This window comes from Hyla sarda, chromosome 5, assembly GCF_029499605.1.
Source record: "Hyla sarda isolate aHylSar1 chromosome 5, aHylSar1.hap1, whole genome shotgun sequence".
Lineage (NCBI taxonomy): Eukaryota > Metazoa > Chordata > Amphibia > Anura > Hylidae > Hyla > Hyla sarda.
The window spans coordinates 340380669-340401599 of record NC_079193.1 but is presented as its reverse complement, the minus strand read 5'-3'; the positions used below and the strand labels follow the sequence as shown (position 1 = coordinate 340401599).

The 20931-nt window shown below is 39.3% G+C and overlaps 1 protein-coding gene across 1 annotated transcript in view; it reads left to right on the top strand.

Moving 5' to 3' along the window:
* The first annotated feature begins 429 nt into the window (after positions 1–429).
* LRP12 (LDL receptor related protein 12) overlaps positions 430–20931 on the top strand; it is a 76807-nt gene continuing 56305 nt past the window's right edge. The window contains exons 1-2 of the mRNA XM_056522563.1: positions 430–636; positions 18726–18806. Of these exons, the coding sequence (XP_056378538.1) occupies positions 18737–18806 (70 nt within the window). The 5' untranslated portion in view covers positions 430–636; positions 18726–18736. The remainder of the gene's footprint in view (positions 637–18725; positions 18807–20931) is intronic.

The window sequence follows — 20931 nt, the reverse complement described above, 5'->3', positions numbered from 1 at the left end:
CTTTGATGAAGCAATGGGGGAATTCTCTCATTGCACTTCATCAGTGTTTCCCAACCAGGGTGCCTCCAGCTGTTGCAAACTACAACTCCCTGCATGAATCCCTTTGATGAAGCAATGGGGGAATTCTCTCATTGCACTTCATCAGCGTTTCCCAACCAGGGTGCCTCCAGCTGTTGCAAAACTACAACTCCTAGCCTGCCCGGACAGCCTTCGGCTGTCCGGGCATGCTGGGAGTTGTAGTTTTGCAACAGCTGGAGGCACCCTGGATGGGAAAGACTGGTATATACTGTAGCTCTTCCCCCCCCCCCCCATCCCTATAGTACACTGTAGCTACACTGTGACCCTACCTCATTAGCTTTGTGTCTTTTATAGCTTTGCCCATATTTCAGCCGCCAACCAATCACAGCTCTCCTTACACGCTTTCCCGTGCCCCGTGCCGAGCGCAGATGAGCCGCCGCCTATGATTGGTGCGTTGCGTGCCGCCCGGCCATTGGCTGTGAGTAGGCAGATGGGCGGAGCCAGTCGCAGCAGGGAAGTGTTTTCGCAGGGCGAGTGTGTATCGCTGCCAGCATCCGGTCTGTTCTCCGTGCTCTCCCGTTACCTGGCGGCGGACCGAGCGCGGATCACGGCTGGGAGGTAGGTGTCCCGCCGCGGGCTGCGATCACCGTCATCCCCGGGGTCTCACCATGGCGGTGTCCTCCATAGAGAAGCCTATTGTTCCCCCTGTGCTGCGCTTCTACAGAGAACCCTATTGTATTCAGACCCTGTACATTGTATATACATAGAACCCTATTGTATTCAGACCCTGTATACATTATATACATAGAACCCTATTGTATTCAGACCCTGTACACATTATATACATAGAACCCTATTGTATTCAGACCCTGTACACATTATATACATAGAACCCTATTGTATTCAGACCCTGTACACATTATATACATAGAACCCTATTGTATTCAGACCCTGTACACATTATATACATAGAACCCTATTGTATTCAGACCCTGTACACATTATATACATAGAACCCTATTGTATTCAGACCCTGTACACATTATATACATAGAACCCTATTGTATTCAGACCCTGTACACATTATATACATAGAACCCTATTGTATTCAGACCCTGTATACATTATATACATAGAACCCTATTGTATTCAGACCCTGTACACATTATATACATAGAACCCTATTGTATTCAGACCCTGTACACATTATATACATAGAACCCTATTGTATTCAGACCCTGTACACATTATATACATAGAACCCTATTGTATTCAGACCCTGTACATTGTATATACATAGAACCCTATTGTATTCAGACCCTGTACACATTATATACATAGAACCCTATTGTATTCAGACCCTGTATACATTATATACATAGAACCCTATTGTATTCAGACCCTGTACATTGTATATACATAGAACCCTATTGTATTCAGACCCTGTACATTGTATATACATAGAACCCTATTGTATTCAGACCCTGTACATTGTATATACATAGAACCCTATTGTATTCAGACCCTGTATACATTATATACATAGAACCCTATTGTATTCAGACCCTGTACACATTATATACATAGAACCCTATTGTATTCAGACCCTGTACACATTATATACATAGAACCCTATTGTATTCAGACCCTGTACACATTATATACATAGAACCCTATTGTATTCAGACCCTGTATACATTATATACATAGAACCCTATTGTATTCAGACCCTGTACATTGTATTCAGACCCTGTACATTGTATATACATAGAACCCTATTGTATTCAGACCCTGTATACATTATATACATAGAACCCTATTGTATTCAGACCCTGTATACATTATATACATAGAACCCTATTGTATTCAGACCCTGTATACATTATATACATAGAACCCTATTGTATTCAGACCCTGTATACATTATATACATAGAACCCTATTGTATTCAGACCCTGTACATTGTATATACATAGAACCCTATTGTATTCAGACCCTGTACACATTGTATATACATAGAACCCTATTGTATTCAGACCCTGTACATTGTATATACATAGAACCCTATTGTATTCAGACCCTGTACACATTATATACATAGAACCCTATTGTATTCAGACCCTGTACACATTATATACATAGAACCCTATTGTATTCAGACCCTGTATACATTATATACATAGAACCCTATTGTATTCAGACCCTGTACATTGTATATACATAGAACCCTATTGTATTCAGACCCTGTATACATTATATACATAGAACCCTATTGTATTCAGACCCTGTATACATTATATACATAGAACCCTATTGTATTCAGACCCTGTATACATTATATACATAGAACCCTATTGTATTCAGGCCCTGTATACATTATATACATAGAACCCTATTGTATTCAGACCCTGTACACATTATATACATAGAACCCTATTGTATTCAGACCCTGTACATTGTATATACATAGAACCCTATTGTATTCAGACCCTGTATACATTATATACATAGAACCCTATTGTATTCAGACCCTGTATACATTATATACATAGAACCCTATTGTATTCAGACCCTGTATACATTATATACATAGAACCCTATTGTATTCAGACCCTGTACATTGTATATACATAGAACCCTATTGTATTCAGACCCTGTACACATTATATACATAGAACCCTATTGTATTCAGACCCTGTACACATTATATACATAGAACCCTATTGTATTCAGACCCTGTACACATTATATACATAGAACCCTATTGTATTCAGACCCTGTACACATTATATACATAGAACCCTATTGTATTCAGACCCTGTACACATTATATACATAGAACCCTATTGTATTCAGACCCTGTACATTGTATATACATAGAACCCTATTGTATTCAGACTCTGTACATTGTATATACATAGAACCCTATTGTATTCAGACCCTGTACATTGTATATACATAGAACCCTATTGTATTCAGACCCTGTACATTGTATATACATAGAACCCTATTGTATTCAGACCCTGTACATTGTATATACATAGAACCCTATTGTATTCAGACCCTGTACATTGTATATACATAGAACCCTATTGTATTCAGACCCTGTACACATTATATACATAGAACCCTATTGTATTCAGACCCTGTACACATTATATACATAGAACCCTATTGTATTCAGACCCTGTACATTGTATATACATAGAACCCTATTGTATTCAGACCCTGTACACATTATATACATAGAACCCTATTGTATTCAGACCCTGTACACATTGTATATACATAGAACCCTATTGTATTCAGACCCTGTACATTGTATATACATAGAACCCTATTGTATTCAGACCCTGTACATTGTATATACATAGAACCCTATTGTATTCAGACCCTGTATACATTATATACATAGAACCCTATTGTATTCAGACCCTGTACACATTATATACATAGAACCCTATTGTATTCAGACCCTGTACACATTATATACATAGAACCCTATTGTATTCAGACCCTGTATACATTATATACATAGAACCCTATTGTATTCAGACCCTGTACATTGTATATACATAGAACCCTATTGTATTCAGACCCTGTATACATTATATACATAGAACCCTATTGTATTCAGACCCTGTATACATTATATACATAGAACCCTATTGTATTCAGACCCTGTATACATTATATACATAGAACCCTATTGTATTCAGACCCTGTACATTGTATATACATAGAACCCTATTGTATTCAGACCCTGTACACATTGTATATACATAGAACCCTATTGTATTCAGACCCTGTACATTGTATATACATAGAACCCTATTGTATTCAGACCCTGTACACATTATATACATAGAACCCTATTGTATTCAGACCCTGTACACATTATATACATAGAACCCTATTGTATTCAGACCCTGTATACATTATATACATAGAACCCTATTGTATTCAGACCCTGTACATTGTATATACATAGAACCCTATTGTATTCAGGCCCTGTATACATTATATACATAGAACCCTATTGTATTCAGACCCTGTATACATTATATACATAGAACCCTATTGTATTCAGACCCTGTATACATTATATACATAGAACCCTATTGTATTCAGACCCTGTACATTGTATATACATAGAACCCTATTGTATTCAGACCCTGTATACATTATATACATAGAACCCTATTGTATTCAGACCCTGTATACATTATATACATAGAACCCTATTGTATTCAGACCCTGTATACATTATATACATAGAACCCTATTGTATTCAGACCCTGTATACATTATATACATAGAACCCTATTGTATTCAGACCCTGTACATTGTATATACATAGAACCCTATTGTATTCAGACCCTGTACACATTGTATATACATAGAACCCTATTGTATTCAGACCCTGTACATTGTATATACATAGAACCCTATTGTATTCAGACCCTGTACACATTATATACATAGAACCCTATTGTATTCAGACCCTGTACACATTATATACATAGAACCCTATTGTATTCAGACCCTGTATACATTATATACATAGAACCCTATTGTATTCAGACCCTGTACATTGTATATACATAGAACCCTATTGTATTCAGACCCTGTATACATTATATACATAGAACCCTATTGTATTCAGACCCTGTATACATTATATACATAGAACCCTATTGTATTCAGACCCTGTATACATTATATACATAGAACCCTATTGTATTCAGGCCCTGTATACATTATATACATAGAACCCTATTGTATTCAGACCCTGTACACATTATATACATAGAACCCTATTGTATTCAGACCCTGTACATTGTATATACATAGAACCCTATTGTATTCAGACCCTGTATACATTATATACATAGAACCCTATTGTATTCAGACCCTGTATACATTATATACATAGAACCCTATTGTATTCAGACCCTGTACATTGTATATACATAGAACCCTATTGTATTCAGACCCTGTACACATTATATACATAGAACCCTATTGTATTCAGACCCTGTACACATTATATACATAGAACCCTATTGTATTCAGACCCTGTACACATTATATACATAGAACCCTATTGTATTCAGACCCTGTACACATTATATACATAGAACCCTATTGTATTCAGACCCTGTACACATTATATACATAGAACCCTATTGTATTCAGACCCTGTACATTGTATATACATAGAACCCTATTGTATTCAGACTCTGTACATTGTATATACATAGAACCCTATTGTATTCAGACCCTGTACATTGTATATACATAGAACCCTATTGTATTCAGACCCTGTACATTGTATATACATAGAACCCTATTGTATTCAGACCCTGTACATTGTATATACATAGAACCCTATTGTATTCAGACCCTGTACATTGTATATACATAGAACCCTATTGTATTCAGACCCTGTACACATTATATACATAGAACCCTATTGTATTCAGACCCTGTACACATTATATACATAGAACCCTATTGTATTCAGACCCTGTACATTGTATATACATAGAACCCTATTGTATTCAGACCCTGTACACATTATATACATAGAACCCTATTGTATTCAGACCCTGTACACATTGTATATACATAGAACCCTATTGTATTCAGACCCTGTACATTGTATATACATAGAACCCTATTGTATTCAGACCCTGTACATTGTATATACATAGAACCCTATTGTATTCAGACCCTGTATACATTATATACATAGAACCCTATTGTATTCAGACCCTGTACACATTATATACATAGAACCCTATTGTATTCAGACCCTGTACACATTATATACATAGAACCCTATTGTATTCAGACCCTGTATACATTATATACATAGAACCCTATTGTATTCAGACCCTGTACATTGTATATACATAGAACCCTATTGTATTCAGACCCTGTATACATTATATACATAGAACCCTATTGTATTCAGACCCTGTATACATTATATACATAGAACCCTATTGTATTCAGACCCTGTATACATTATATACATAGAACCCTATTGTATTCAGACCCTGTACATTGTATATACATAGAACCCTATTGTATTCAGACCCTGTACACATTGTATATACATAGAACCCTATTGTATTCAGACCCTGTACATTGTATATACATAGAACCCTATTGTATTCAGACCCTGTACACATTATATACATAGAACCCTATTGTATTCAGACCCTGTACACATTATATACATAGAACCCTATTGTATTCAGACCCTGTATACATTATATACATAGAACCCTATTGTATTCAGACCCTGTACATTGTATATACATAGAACCCTATTGTATTCAGGCCCTGTATACATTATATACATAGAACCCTATTGTATTCAGACCCTGTATACATTATATACATAGAACCCTATTGTATTCAGACCCTGTATACATTATATACATAGAACCCTATTGTATTCAGGCCCTGTATACATTATATACATAGAACCCTATTGTATTCAGACCCTGTACACATTATATACATAGAACCCTATTGTATTCAGACCCTGTACATTGTATATACATAGAACCCTATTGTATTCAGACCCTGTATACATTATATACATAGAACCCTATTGTATTCAGACCCTGTATACATTATATACATAGAACCCTATTGTATTCAGACCCTGTATACATTATATACATAGAACCCTATTGTATTCAGACCCTGTACATTGTATATACATAGAACCCTATTGTATTCAGACCCTGTACACATTATATACATAGAACCCTATTGTATTCAGACCCTGTACACATTATATACATAGAACCCTATTGTATTCAGACCCTGTACACATTATATACATAGAACCCTATTGTATTCAGACCCTGTACACATTATATACATAGAACCCTATTGTATTCAGACCCTGTACACATTATATACATAGAACCCTATTGTATTCAGACCCTGTACATTGTATATACATAGAACCCTATTGTATTCAGACTCTGTACATTGTATATACATAGAACCCTATTGTATTCAGACCCTGTACATTGTATATACATAGAACCCTATTGTATTCAGACCCTGTACATTGTATATACATAGAACCCTATTGTATTCAGACCCTGTACATTGTATATACATAGAACCCTATTGTATTCAGACCCTGTACATTGTATATACATAGAACCCTATTGTATTCAGACCCTGTACACATTATATACATAGAACCCTATTGTATTCAGACCCTGTACACATTATATACATAGAACCCTATTGTATTCAGACCCTGTACACATTATATACATAGAACCCTATTGTATTCAGACCCTGTATACATTATATACATAGAACCCTATTGTATTCAGACCCTGTACATTGTATATACATAGAACCCTATTGTATTCAGACCCTGTATACATTATATACATAGAACCCTATTGTATTCAGACCCTGTATACATTATATACATAGAACCCTATTGTATTCAGACCCTGTATACATTATATACATAGAACCCTATTGTATTCAGACCCTGTACATTGTATATACATAGAACCCTATTGTATTCAGACCCTGTACACATTGTATATACATAGAACCCTATTGTATTCAGACCCTGTACATTGTATATACATAGAACCCTATTGTATTCAGACCCTGTACACATTATATACATAGAACCCTATTGTATTCAGACCCTGTACACATTATATACATAGAACCCTATTGTATTCAGACCCTGTATACATTATATACATAGAACCCTATTGTATTCAGACCCTGTACATTGTATATACATAGAACCCTATTGTATTCAGACCCTGTATACATTATATACATAGAACCCTATTGTATTCAGACCCTGTATACATTATATACATAGAACCCTATTGTATTCAGACCCTGTATACATTATATACATAGAACCCTATTGTATTCAGGCCCTGTATACATTATATACATAGAACCCTATTGTATTCAGACCCTGTACACATTATATACATAGAACCCTATTGTATTCAGACCCTGTACATTGTATATACATAGAACCCTATTGTATTCAGACCCTGTATACATTATATACATAGAACCCTATTGTATTCAGACCCTGTATACATTATATACATAGAACCCTATTGTATTCAGACCCTGTATACATTATATACATAGAACCCTATTGTATTCAGACCCTGTACATTGTATATACATAGAACCCTATTGTATTCAGACCCTGTACACATTATATACATAGAACCCTATTGTATTCAGACCCTGTACACATTATATACATAGAACCCTATTGTATTCAGACCCTGTACACATTATATACATAGAACCCTATTGTATTTAGACCCTGTACACATTATATACATAGAACCCTATTGTATTCAGACCCTGTACATTGTATATACATAGAACCCTATTGTATTCAGACCCTGTACATTGTATATACATAGAACCCTATTGTATTCAGACCCTGTACATTGTATATACATAGAACCCTATTGTATTCAGACCCTGTACACATTATATACATAGAACCCTATTGTATTCAGACCCTGTACACATTATATACATAGAACCCTATTGTATTCAGACCCTGTACATTGTATATACATAGAACCCTATTGTATTCAGACCCTGTACACATTATATACATAGAACCCTATTGTATTCAGACCCTGTACACATTGTATATACATAGAACCCTATTGTATTCAGACCCTGTACATTGTATATACATAGAACCCTATTGTATTCAGACCCTGTACACATTATATATACACATAGAACCCTATTGTATTCAGACCCTGTACACATTGTATACATAGAACCCTATTGTATTCAGACCCTGTACACATTATATACATAGAACCCTATTGTATTCAGACCCTGTACACATTATATACATAGAACCCTATTGTATTCAGACCCTGTACACATTATATACATAGAACCCTATTGTATTCAGACCCTGTACACATTATATACATAGAACCCTATTGTATTCAGACCCTGTACACATTATATACATAGAACCCTATTGTATTCAGACCCTGTACACATTATATACATAGAACCCTATTGTATTCAGACCCTGTACACATTGTATATACATAGAACCCTATTGTATTCAGACCCTGTACATTGTATATACATAGAACCCTATTGTATTCAGACTCTATACACATTATATACATAGAACCCTATTGTATTCAGACTCTATATACATAGAACCCTATTTTATTCAGACCCTGTACATTGTATATACATAGAACCCTATTGTATTCAGACCCTGTACATTATATACATAGGACCCTATTGTATTCAGACCCTGTACACATTATATATACATAGAACCCTATTGTATTCAGACACTACTCATTATATACATAGAACCCTATTGTATTCAGACCCTGTACACATTATATATACACAGAACCCTATTGTATTCCTATAGACACCATACACATTATACTGCACATGCATAGAACCCTATTGTAGTGTCACGGACAGTCATACACAACTTTCATTGTTCCCCCTGTAATTATATACATACTGTTGTATTGTGCCCCCATTTATAGACCCCCAGTTCCCCAAACTGTATGATTGCCCCTACCACATTGTCCTCTGCCCTGTCGTCCATGATGTGCACATTATGGGGCTGCTCATAGATTTTACACTGGGGGCCTAGATTGGCAGCGTCATCTGTTGGCTTTAGTGGAAAATGGTTGTAAAGAGCGTCTCTTGCTCTGGAGGACTTGTCCAGTCCTGCATTCCACAGACAGTCCCTTTATTTGATTGGACATTGTGTAATACTTAATTTGCCCTGTGGCGGTGCTGCTTTAGCTTACAGCTGATCACTGGGGGAACCAGATGCTTTCTGATCAGCTTATTGGGGGAGATTTATGAAAGTCTGTGCCGAGGAAAAGTTGCCTAGTTGCCCATGGCAACCAATCGGATCGCTTCTTTCATTTTTGTTAAGGCCCCTGCAAAATGAAAGTACTCATCTGGTTGCTATGGGACACATTTTTCCGGCACAAGTTTTGATGAACCTCCGCGCTTTGTCCCATGACCCTAGGGATTGCCTAAAGCTGAGAACCCCATGTTGCAGTATATTTGCCTCATTGTATGTCTCGCTTCCATGTCCGCCTGGTGGCAGCTGGTCACATGACACAACATGGCGTCAGTATGTATACAAAGTAAGGTTGCCGGCCTCTATTGGTTGCCACAATCACATGACTATTTCAGTGATGGCCTTTCCTTAGAATAGCTCATCAATATCTGTGTGGATCTGACAACTGGATCCCTCACCAATCAATCAGATCGGCATATACATAGAACAGAAACTGACAGTGCCGCACATATCGTAGTGGCCGTGTTTGGTTACTGCAGCTCGCCTCCTTATTTACTTCAATGGTAGCTGAGCTGCAGTACCCAGCACGGCCACTATACAGTGTAGTCCAACTTTTTGTACTGTACATGCGGGCACCATGGCTCAGATTGGCAGGGGGGTATGGGTTTTTGACCCCCACCGATTAGATATTGATGGTCTATCAGTTAGATCTCCTTGGCTTTTTAGAAGCTGCATGATGAGTCCAATGTGTTCTAGACCAAATTGTGGTGGGAGAAGACATGGGGGTCTCATTACTTAGGGTACCTTCTTAGGCTGGGTTCACACCACGTTTTTGCAATACAGTTCCCGTATCAGGTTTTTGATTTAAAGAAAAAAAAAACTGATTCCTCAAAACCTGACTAAACTGTATCAAAACGTGTAAACTGTATCAAAACGTTTGACAAATGATGTCCTGTTGCATCTAAGAAAAAAATTTATAAGTTTTTAACTTTTCATTCCAAGAAAAAAAACTGTGCAAAGTCAAAAACCGGATGGTGAAAACCGGATGGAAACTTACGCACATACAGTTCTGTACGGTCCCCATTGACTCCCATGTTAAAATAAATTAAAAAAATTCAATACGGTTTTTCACCCCGACCAAAAACTGTGGTAGGCTACGGTGTTGGGTACGGGAAAAAAAACCTGACAAAACTTTACAGGATGCAAATCGGACACAACTGGATGCATCGTTTGGCATACGGTTTTCAATGGAGAGTCAATGCATACGGCTTTCAATACGGTTCCGTATGGTTTTCAAATTGAAAATGTATATGGGAACTGTACTGCAAAATCGTGGTGTGAACCCAGTCTTAGATATCTAAATAAAAATGTTGGAGGGGGGGGGGGGGGGGAGAGAAAAAATTATACAGGATTGCCAGATGTATGTGAACAAGCCCCTATCTAGTAGTCTGAGGTCCCCACTGATCAGATAACTTATTCATATATCCTGGAAAATCCCTTTAATGAAGCAATGGGGGAATTCTCTCATTGCACTACATTAGTGTTTCCCAACCAGTGTGCCTCCAGCTGTTGCAAAACTACAACTCCCAGCATGAATCCCTTTAATGAAGAAATGGGGGAATTCTCTCATTGCATTTCATCAGTGTTTCCCAACCAGGGTGCCTCCAGCTGTTGCAAAACTACAACTCCCAGCATGAATCCCTTTAATGAAGAAATGGGGGAATTCTGTCATTGCACTTCATCAGTGTTTCCCAACCAGTGTGCCTCCAGCTGTTGCAAAACTACAACTCCCAGCATGAATCCCTTTAATGAAGAAATGGGGGAATTCTCTCATTGCATTTCATCAGTGTTTCCCAACCAGGGTGCCTCCAGCTGTTGCAAAACTACAACTCCCAGCATAATTCCCTTTGAAGCAATGGGGGAATTCTCTCATTGCACTTCATCAGTGTTTCCCAACTAGGGTGCCTCCAGCTGTTGCAAAACTACAACTCCCAGCATGCCCGGACAGCCTTCGGCTGTCCGGGCATGCTGGGAGTTGTAGTTTTGCAACAGCTGGAGGCCCCTGGTTGGGAAACACAGTTCCATGTTTCTGTCTTCTAATTTGGTGCCAACTCTTAAAGATTTGGGGACGTCTTTTAATGGTATATTTAAGCAATTAGAGATGAGCGAACTTACCGTAAATTTGATTCGTCACGAACTTCTCGGCTCGGTAGTTGATTACTTTTCCTGCATAAATTCAGCTTTCAGGTGCTCCGGTGGGCTGGAAAAGGTGGATACAGTCCTAGGAAAGAGTCTCCTAGGACTGTATCCACCTTTTTTCCAGCCCATCGGAGCACCTGAAAGCTGAACTAATTTATGCAGGAAAAGTCCTCAACTGCCGAGCCGAGAAGTTTGTGACGGATCGAATTTACTGTAAGTTCGCTCATCTCTAGAAGCAATCTGCCTGAATGTTAGGGCTGCTTTGCCGAAGCTTTCTAGCTATTGCAAAACTACAACTCCCATCATGCCCTGACAGCCAACGGGAGCTGTATTATTTGTAACTGCTGGAGAGGAACAGAGTTAGCATGTGATGCAGTAACACAACCTACATTCTATACATCATTCATGCGCTGCCTATATATATATATATATATATATATATATATATATATATATATATATATATATATATATAATGTTTATCTGTCCACTTGTCAGGTTGCATTACCTGCTTTTCTTCATCATTTATATATGATATATCTAGTTATTTCAAATAATTTTATACGCTGTTTTTTGCTTTTATAATTTATTCTCCGATGCCATCCAAGTGCGCGTGTGCCCGGCAGTGCTGTCTGAGAGCCTTGTGTGCTCAGTCATGCTGCTCAGTATAGTGCCAGGGCCAGAAGACCGACGATGCTTTAGGCTGCACGCTGTCAGCCATAGAACTGGAGGACCTGATCAGACCCATGTAAAATTAAAGGAGTAGTGCAGTGAAATATAACTTATCCCCTGGGATAGGGGATAAGTTATAGATCGCGGGGCGTCCGATCGATGGGACCCCCGCCATCTCCTGAACGAGGCCCTGGTAGTCTGCCGGGAGTGGCCATTCCAACCCCCGCAGGAAGCCGCAGCCAACATGCCCCCTCCATGTATCTATATGGGACACATGGAGGGGGCTTGTCGACCGCCGATCCGTGCGGGGTCAGCACACGCCTTCCAGTAGACTGCTTGGGCCTCGTTCAGGAGATCGCGGGGTTCTGATGCCCCTCGATCTATAACTTTTCCCCTATCCTTTGCATAGGGGATTAGCTATATATCACTACAGAACTCCTTTAAAGGGGTCCACCGGTGGAAAACTTTTATTTATTTATTTTTTTCAACTGGTGCCAGAAAATTTAACAGATTTGTAAATCACTTCTATTAATAACATTTCTTAATCCTTCCAGTACTTTTTAGGGGCTGTATACTAAAAGAGAAATCCAAAAAAGAAATGAATTTCCTCTGATGACATGACCACAGTGCTCTCTGCTGACCTCTGCTGTCCATTTGAGGAACTGTACAGAGCAGGAGAAAATCCCCATAGCAAACATATGCTGCTCTGGACAGTTCCTAAAATGGACAGCAGAGGTCAACAGAGAGCATCAGAGGAAATGCATTTCTTTTTTGGGTTTCTCTTTAGTATATAGCCCCTAAAAAGTACTGGAAGGATTAAGATATTTTTTAAATAGAAGTGATTTACAAATCTGTTTAACTTTCTGGCACCAGTTGATAAAAAATAAAACACAAAACCAAAAAAAAAAACAGTTTTCCACGGGAGTACCCTTTTAAACAGATCTGTAAATTACTTCTATTAAAAAATCTTTACCCTTCCAGCTGTATGCTACAGAGGAAATTCTTTTCTTTTTTGAATTTCTTTTTTTGACCTGTCCACAGTGCTCTCTGCTGACACCTCTGTCTGTATCAGGAACTGTCCAGAGCAGCATAGGTTTGCTATGGGGATTTTCTCCTGCTCTGCACAGTTCCTGATACAGGCATCAGGTGTCAGCAGAGAGCACTGTGGACAAGCCAAAAAAAAAATTAAAAAAGAAAAGAATTTCCTCTGTAGCATACAGCTGCTAATAAGTACTGGAAGGGTAAAGATTTATTTAATAGAAGTAATTTACAAATCTGTTTAACTTTCTGGCACCAGTTGATTAAAAAAATATATATATATTTTCCACCGGAGTACCCCTAAGGGGCTGGGATATGTTCAAATGGCTTATTTTTTGTGGGCGCCAGCAGAAATTGCCAGCACTTTGACTGCTCAGTAATGCGCCATCTACATAGACGCAGTGCATTTCTGAGTGGATTCTGCAGAAAGAATGGACATGTCAGATAATTCCGCAGTATACATGGGGCGTACGGAAATTCCACTATGTGAACAAGCCCTTTGTCTCCCATTGCATGGGTGGCGGGATACATTTAAACATCCCAGGCAATCTCGTAGCCCTGAGACTCACATGATCAGACAGCTTCCCAAAACTTTGATCCCAGTGATCCCCTGCAAGTCTATGAGGCTCCTGCATCAGAGTTCTAGGAAGAAAACATCCCAAAATTATGCAAAAAAAAAAAAGTTCCATTAAACATGGTGGGATCCACTGCCTCTGTTATGGCCGCTTGAATGAACTCCTATATGGCCAAACTCCAGGAAGATGGTCCGATCTTATAAAGTGCGGAAAATGCATCTCATTAGTATTAAATACCTTGTCAATGACCTTTATTTGTAGTTCTCATCATTGCTGTCCAAATCCCCTTCCCAGGCCTCTATAGTTTTGTGCAGAGAGACTTTTAGGCTCGGTCCACATTTGTATAATATGGTTACATTTGTGACCCCAACCGATAGCTGTCAGTTTCGGTCACCAGACCCATGGTTGGGCCAGTACTTGTGGTACTTCGTGTTATGCCAGTGTGAACCCAGCCTTAGGAGAAGTGGGGACTTCAGCTCTTTCTGTAACTCCTATGTTCCGGAGAGCATCTGTCAGAGCTTGAGGTCTGTGGTCCACCATGACTAGTACGTTGTCAGTAAATCCCATTAATATTAGGGTGTCCGTACACATTAGGTTAACAATGGCAGGACTCCCTCCCTTCGAGGGGTTTACATGCTAGTATCTATATGTTCACTGTGACATTGTTATGTTGATTTATTTCTTTGTTTTTGTATTCAAAATTTCTTCAATAAAAATTTACAGTAAAAAAAAAAAAAAAATGGTAGGACTCAACTAGTTCAGCTGGACTGGCCAACCATCAAATATTTCATGTGCAGAAATACGCTTATAACGTAATATAGTGTTAAAAGTCCATGAAATTAGTGCAGTTGGGTTGGTACTGATTGGGTGTAATCACAGGGTACCAAACAGCTGGGATTAAAGGCAGAGGGTCCCTACCTGCCTTTGTGTCATCCAATTGGTACTCTGAAGTTATGGGACGATAACACTGATCAATGCTATGCTTATGGCACAACGTTGAACAGTCTTATTAATGTAAGTAAGTTTGCAGGTAATAATTCCCTATGGGAGAAAAAATAAACTTGTAATAAATTTGAATAAGCCCCTTCCTTAAAAAAAAATTTCTAATCAAACCCCCCCATCTTTCCTATTTTTAAATAAAAGGTCTGAACTATTAGAACGTTTATCAAACCACACAGTGAATGAAGTACAGTAAACATTAAAAAAAAGTCCAGAATTGATCATTTTTGGTCCCCTCATATACCAGAAAACAAAATGAATAAAAAGTAATCAAAAAGTACCATCAAAACAAAAATAACGATAAAAAATAAAGATCTTGGCGCAAAAAATTTCCTTTGTACAGTTCCATATACAGAAAAATAAATGTTATAACCATTTTAAACCTACTTAGTAAGACAAAACCTATATTAGCTCTTTTTAAAGGAGAAATGCAGCGCAAAACTTTTTGCCCAGGCTGCAAAAAAACGGAAAAAAAAAAAAATTTAACTCACCTTCCTACGTTCCCCTGTTGCACCGATATCGGCATCCCGTTCCTCTGCTGCTGCTCTGCTCCCTGCTTCTTAGGATCAGAACGTCACACTGCAGTCAGCGTATCGCCGGCCGCAGCTATGTTGCGCCTCGACCAGTGACATGTAAGGAGCCTACGCAGCAGGGAGAAGGCGGGACCCAAGCTACTTAAATGTCAGTGCGCTCAGACTATCACCCGGCCGAGGCGGGACATAGCCATAGGCTGACTGCAGCGTAAGAAGCAGCAGCAGCGGAGGAACAGGATGCCGATATCGGCGCAACTGGGGACATAGGAATGTGAGTTTAAGTTTTTTTTTTTTTTTTGCAGGGGGGCTTAAAAGTTTTGCGCTGCATTTCTCCTTTAAAGGCCATCTGCGGCAGAAAACAACTTATCCCCTATCTGCAGGATCGGATATAAGTGTTTGGTCGTGGGGGGGGGTCCGACCGCTGGGACCCCCGCAATCTCCTGCATGGGGCCACGGCTCTGCAGCGCAGGAAGCATGCCGGCCGCAGCATGACGTTGAGGCAGACACGCCTCCTCCATGTAGTTTTATGTGGGAGGCGGCGTACCGTCGACCTTCCTTAGGTCGACGCTACGCACATCAGCACGCTCAATGAGTGCTAATGCGGGGGCCCTGTTCAGGAGATAGCGGGGGTCCCAGTGGTCGGACCCCAGCGATCAAACACTTATCCCCTAACGCTGCAGTTGTCCTTTAACTTTAAAGTGTACTGCATAGAAACAAAAACCCCAAAAGTTGCTAAATATTTTTTTTTTTTTTAACTTAGCTTCAATTTTGCCCCACAAATTAGTGTTTTGGGCCGTGCCATAGATTTTGTCGCAAGAGAAGTGATGTTGTTAAAAATAACAATTTCTCACGCATAAAACAAGCCCTCATATGGCCCTGTAGGTTTAAAATTATGAGTTTAGGAATTTTAATAGGCGAGGAGGGAAAAAAAACACAAATTAATTGAATAGGCTGCGTCCTTAAAGGGGTATTGCAGGGAAAAAAGAAATGTTTTTATATATCAACTGGCTCCAGAAAGTTAAACAGATTTGTAAATCACTTCTTCTATTAAAAAATCTTAATTAGAGATGAGCGAACTTACAGTAAATTCGATTCGTCACAAACTTCTCGGCTCAGCAGTTGATGACTTTTCCTGCGTAAATTAGTTCAGCTTTCAGGTGCTCCGGTGGGCTGGAAAAGATGGATACAGTCCTAGGAAAGAGTCTCCTAGGACTGTATCCACCTTTTCCAGCCCACAGGAGCACCTGAAAGCTGAACTAATTTACGCAGGAAAAGTAATCAACTGCCGAGCCGAGAAGTTTGTGACGAATCAAATTTACTGTAAGTTCGCTCATCTCTAATCTTAATCCTTCCAATAATTATCAGCTGCGGAAGTTGAGTTGTTGTTTTCTGTCTGACAACAGTGCTCTCTGCTGACATCTCTGCTTGTCTCTGGAAATGCACAGAGTAGAACAGGTTTGCTATGGGGATTCGCTTCTACTCTGGACAGTTCCTGAGATACGTGTCATCAGAGAGCACTTGGACAGAAAAGAACTCAACTTCAGGAGCTGATAAGTACTGAAAGGTTTAAGATTTTAATAGAAGTCATTTACAAATCTGTTTAACTTTCTGGAGCCAGTTGATATCCAGGAAAAAACTTTATTTTTATTTTATATAACCGCTTTTAGAGGTCAAAACAATTCTGCTGTTAAAGGGTTAAAGTGCGGCGTTAGTCGTGTGTATTGGTGAGTACAAATGAATTGCTATTTAGGCGTCTGCTGTGTGTGTATATATCTGACAAATGACATGGCTCTGTATCCTGTGGGGATCACTGATAGAAGCGCACTGCAGATGTGGTTCCTCCTAGGGATACACACCTTCAAATGTAAGTTTGTACCCCGCCACTGCTTGTGGCTGACATTGCTGACCAAGATCATAAAATTGGACTTGTTGGACTTCATCACTTCTAATATTTAATCCCCTGATGGAAGTGTCGGCACAACCCCATACATATGATAGTCAGCCGACTCAGATCAATTCCATATCAAGCTATGTGGTTCGAAACGGATGTATCCTTTTTGAATACACACATATATTTATGGATTTTTTTGTCATGATGTGTATAATCCACCCAGATCACGGCCCCCATCATGATAAACCACCCCCTGCTTTTATTTGTATTATTTATTAGTTTTCTACCTTGATATTGCTCTGTATTTTCTGCTCAGTCTGTCAGATTCACAGACTGAGAAGGGGTGTTCCCCAGCAGGCGTGACATCATCTGAAGCCATACAGGGGAGAACTTCCTCCCTCACTCTGCTACACACAGCCCAGAGCAGTTCAGTGTGTGAGATGTGCTATGATTGTCTAAGGCTGCAACCCTTAGGGAGACACCTAGTGGCAGCTTTTTAAAAACAAATAAAACATAGACAACTTCTTTTTTTTTTTTTTTAAAGCAAAGTATATTAGAAAGATTTACCATAAGTAGTGCAATAGAAAAAATTAGTTTTGACAGTGCAAAATGAAAGTTATCAATTAAACATCTGGAGGGAGGGCCACAGTATGGAGGCCACAGAATCAAAGGAACTGTGTATCTACAGCTGTTGCAAAACTACTACTCCCAGCCAAAGGCTGTCCTGGCATGCTGGGAGTTGTGGTTTTGCAACAGCTGAAGGCACCCTGTTTGGAAAAGATGCAACTTATTCAGCACAGTATTGTTTTCTGTGAGTAGAGCTTTGTGACCATAAATATATAAATGTTGTTTATTTAAAAAAAAGTGTTTTCCATGTGACAACCTGTATATGTGATTTTTCTGTCAGACTGTAATTGTTTGTATTCCTACAGGCAGCTTTGTCATGGGACTGGGGGAGCAGTCTCTACAAGGATGGGTGTCCTGGCTGCTGCTGTGCCTGCTCAGGATGGCTGGTGAGTATTATCCTTTCTTCTCTTTATAGCCAACATACAATTAACCAGAGTCAATGGAAAAATAAGAATTAGGTGGCGCTTCCAGGTCCCTCAATTGGGCTCTTACTTAAGCAATCACAAAGCACAATTCACCAAATCTACGCTCACTGGCCATTTTATTTTGCCTTCAATACCTTGGTTATAATGAGTGGTTATTTGAGTTACTGTTGCCTTTCTGTCCTCTCGAACCAGTCTGCCCATCCTCCTCTGACATCAACAAGGCACTTTCACCCACACAACTGCTGCTTACTGGATATTTTTTCTTTTTCGCACTGTTCTCTATGAACCCTAAAGATGGTTGTTTATTGAAATCCCAGTAGATCAGCAGTTTCTGAAATACTCAGACCAACCCATCTGGCACCAAGAACCATGCCACATTCGAAATCACTTAACCCAAAGATAATACGGGGCATACAGGTACGCCCTGGCCGTCTGGGTCTTTAAAACACCAGGAACGATAAATTCCTATGAAGCTGGCACCGGAGCTGCGTTCGCTTTATAAATGGTGAGAACTGGCTGCTAAAAGTAGCCACAATCTCACCGTTAATGACGGGCAGCAACAATCTCGCCGACCCTGCGATCAATGCTGATCACAGCGTCGAAAGTGAGATGCCAGGAGCTTATCGGACTCCCGCGATTTACTACTGGGATCCTGGGGGTCTGATGAGGTTAAATAGCTGAGGAGGACTCCCTTACCTTCCTCCAGCCTCTGAATTGACCCTGCAGGGATGCAGCCCGGGAGAGCCAGGCTGTATCAGTGGAGCGCCAATCTCCCTGTTCAATAGCAAAGCATTGAACAGTGAATGCAATCTAGTGAATGCATGTATTAGTCCCCTATAGGGACTGAAGTGTCAAATAAAAAAAAATTCTAAAATTTATATAAAAGCCCCAGACAAATCTTAATCCTTTCAGTACTTATCAGTTGCTTTTTACTACAGAGGAAGTTCTTTTCTTCTTAAATTTCCTTTCTGTCTGACCACAGTGCTCTCTGCCGACACCTCTGTCCATGTCAGGAACTGTCCAGAGCAGGATAGGTTTGCTATGGGGATTTTCTTCTACTCTGGACAGTTCCTAAAATGGACAGAGGTGTCAGCAGAGAGCACTGTGGTCATGCAGAAAGGAAATTCAAAAAGAAAAGAACTTCCTGTGGAGCATAAAGTAGCTGATAAGTACTGGATGGATTAAGATTTTTAAATAGAAGTAATTTACAAATCTGTTTAGCTTTCTGAGACCTGTTGATTAAAAAAAAAAAAGTTTTCCAGCAGAGTACCCCTTTAATGGAGCAGCAGTGCACACGTATGACCGCTGGGGCCCAGGTTCTCATGATCCAGTGGTTGGATCCCTATCAATCAAACACTTATCGCCAATCCTTTGTACAGGTTAGTTTTTCCCAACCAAAGTGCCTCCAGCTGTTGCAAAACTACAACTCCCAGCATGCCCGGACAGCCAAAGGCTGTCCGGGCATGCTAGAAGTTGTAGTTTTGAAACAGCTGGAGGCTCCCTGGTTGGGAAACACTGGTATAGGTGTGTAAAGCTACCCTACAGAAGATATGTTGCAAAGATAAGCTTGAGGTGATCTTTTTGTCTAATCACCTGTATTAGGTTTTGATGGAAAATGTGATTGATACAGGATGCAGCGCAGTCTCTTCGAGACTGGGATGATCCATTGGTTGCCTCGGCCTTTGTAATGTCTTAATAGTGGATTTATCCTATAGATTTACCAGGTGTTTGGAATTACATTCAGTCAGTGTCATATACCGGCGATGCAGACATGAAAACTGAATTCTTTAAGGGTTAAAAGTGAATCACTGTCCCATAAATATGAATGGGAGAGGTGTCTGAGTGTGCTCTTTGACCATTGAAAGGCCATTCGAGAGGGAGGCTAATCTGTAAGCAACAACTATTGTGTAGCTTTGTTCTCCGTATACTAGTGTTGGCTTTCACTGTAATCCTGTCTGTGATAAAGAGGAGACTGCAGGGAAGTGATCTGTACAGAACAGGAAGTCTCGGTTTAATGTTAGGCCTAGTGGTCAGAATAGAAACTGCAAGATTTCAGGGTTATTTTTATCATCTAGAATTGAAAATT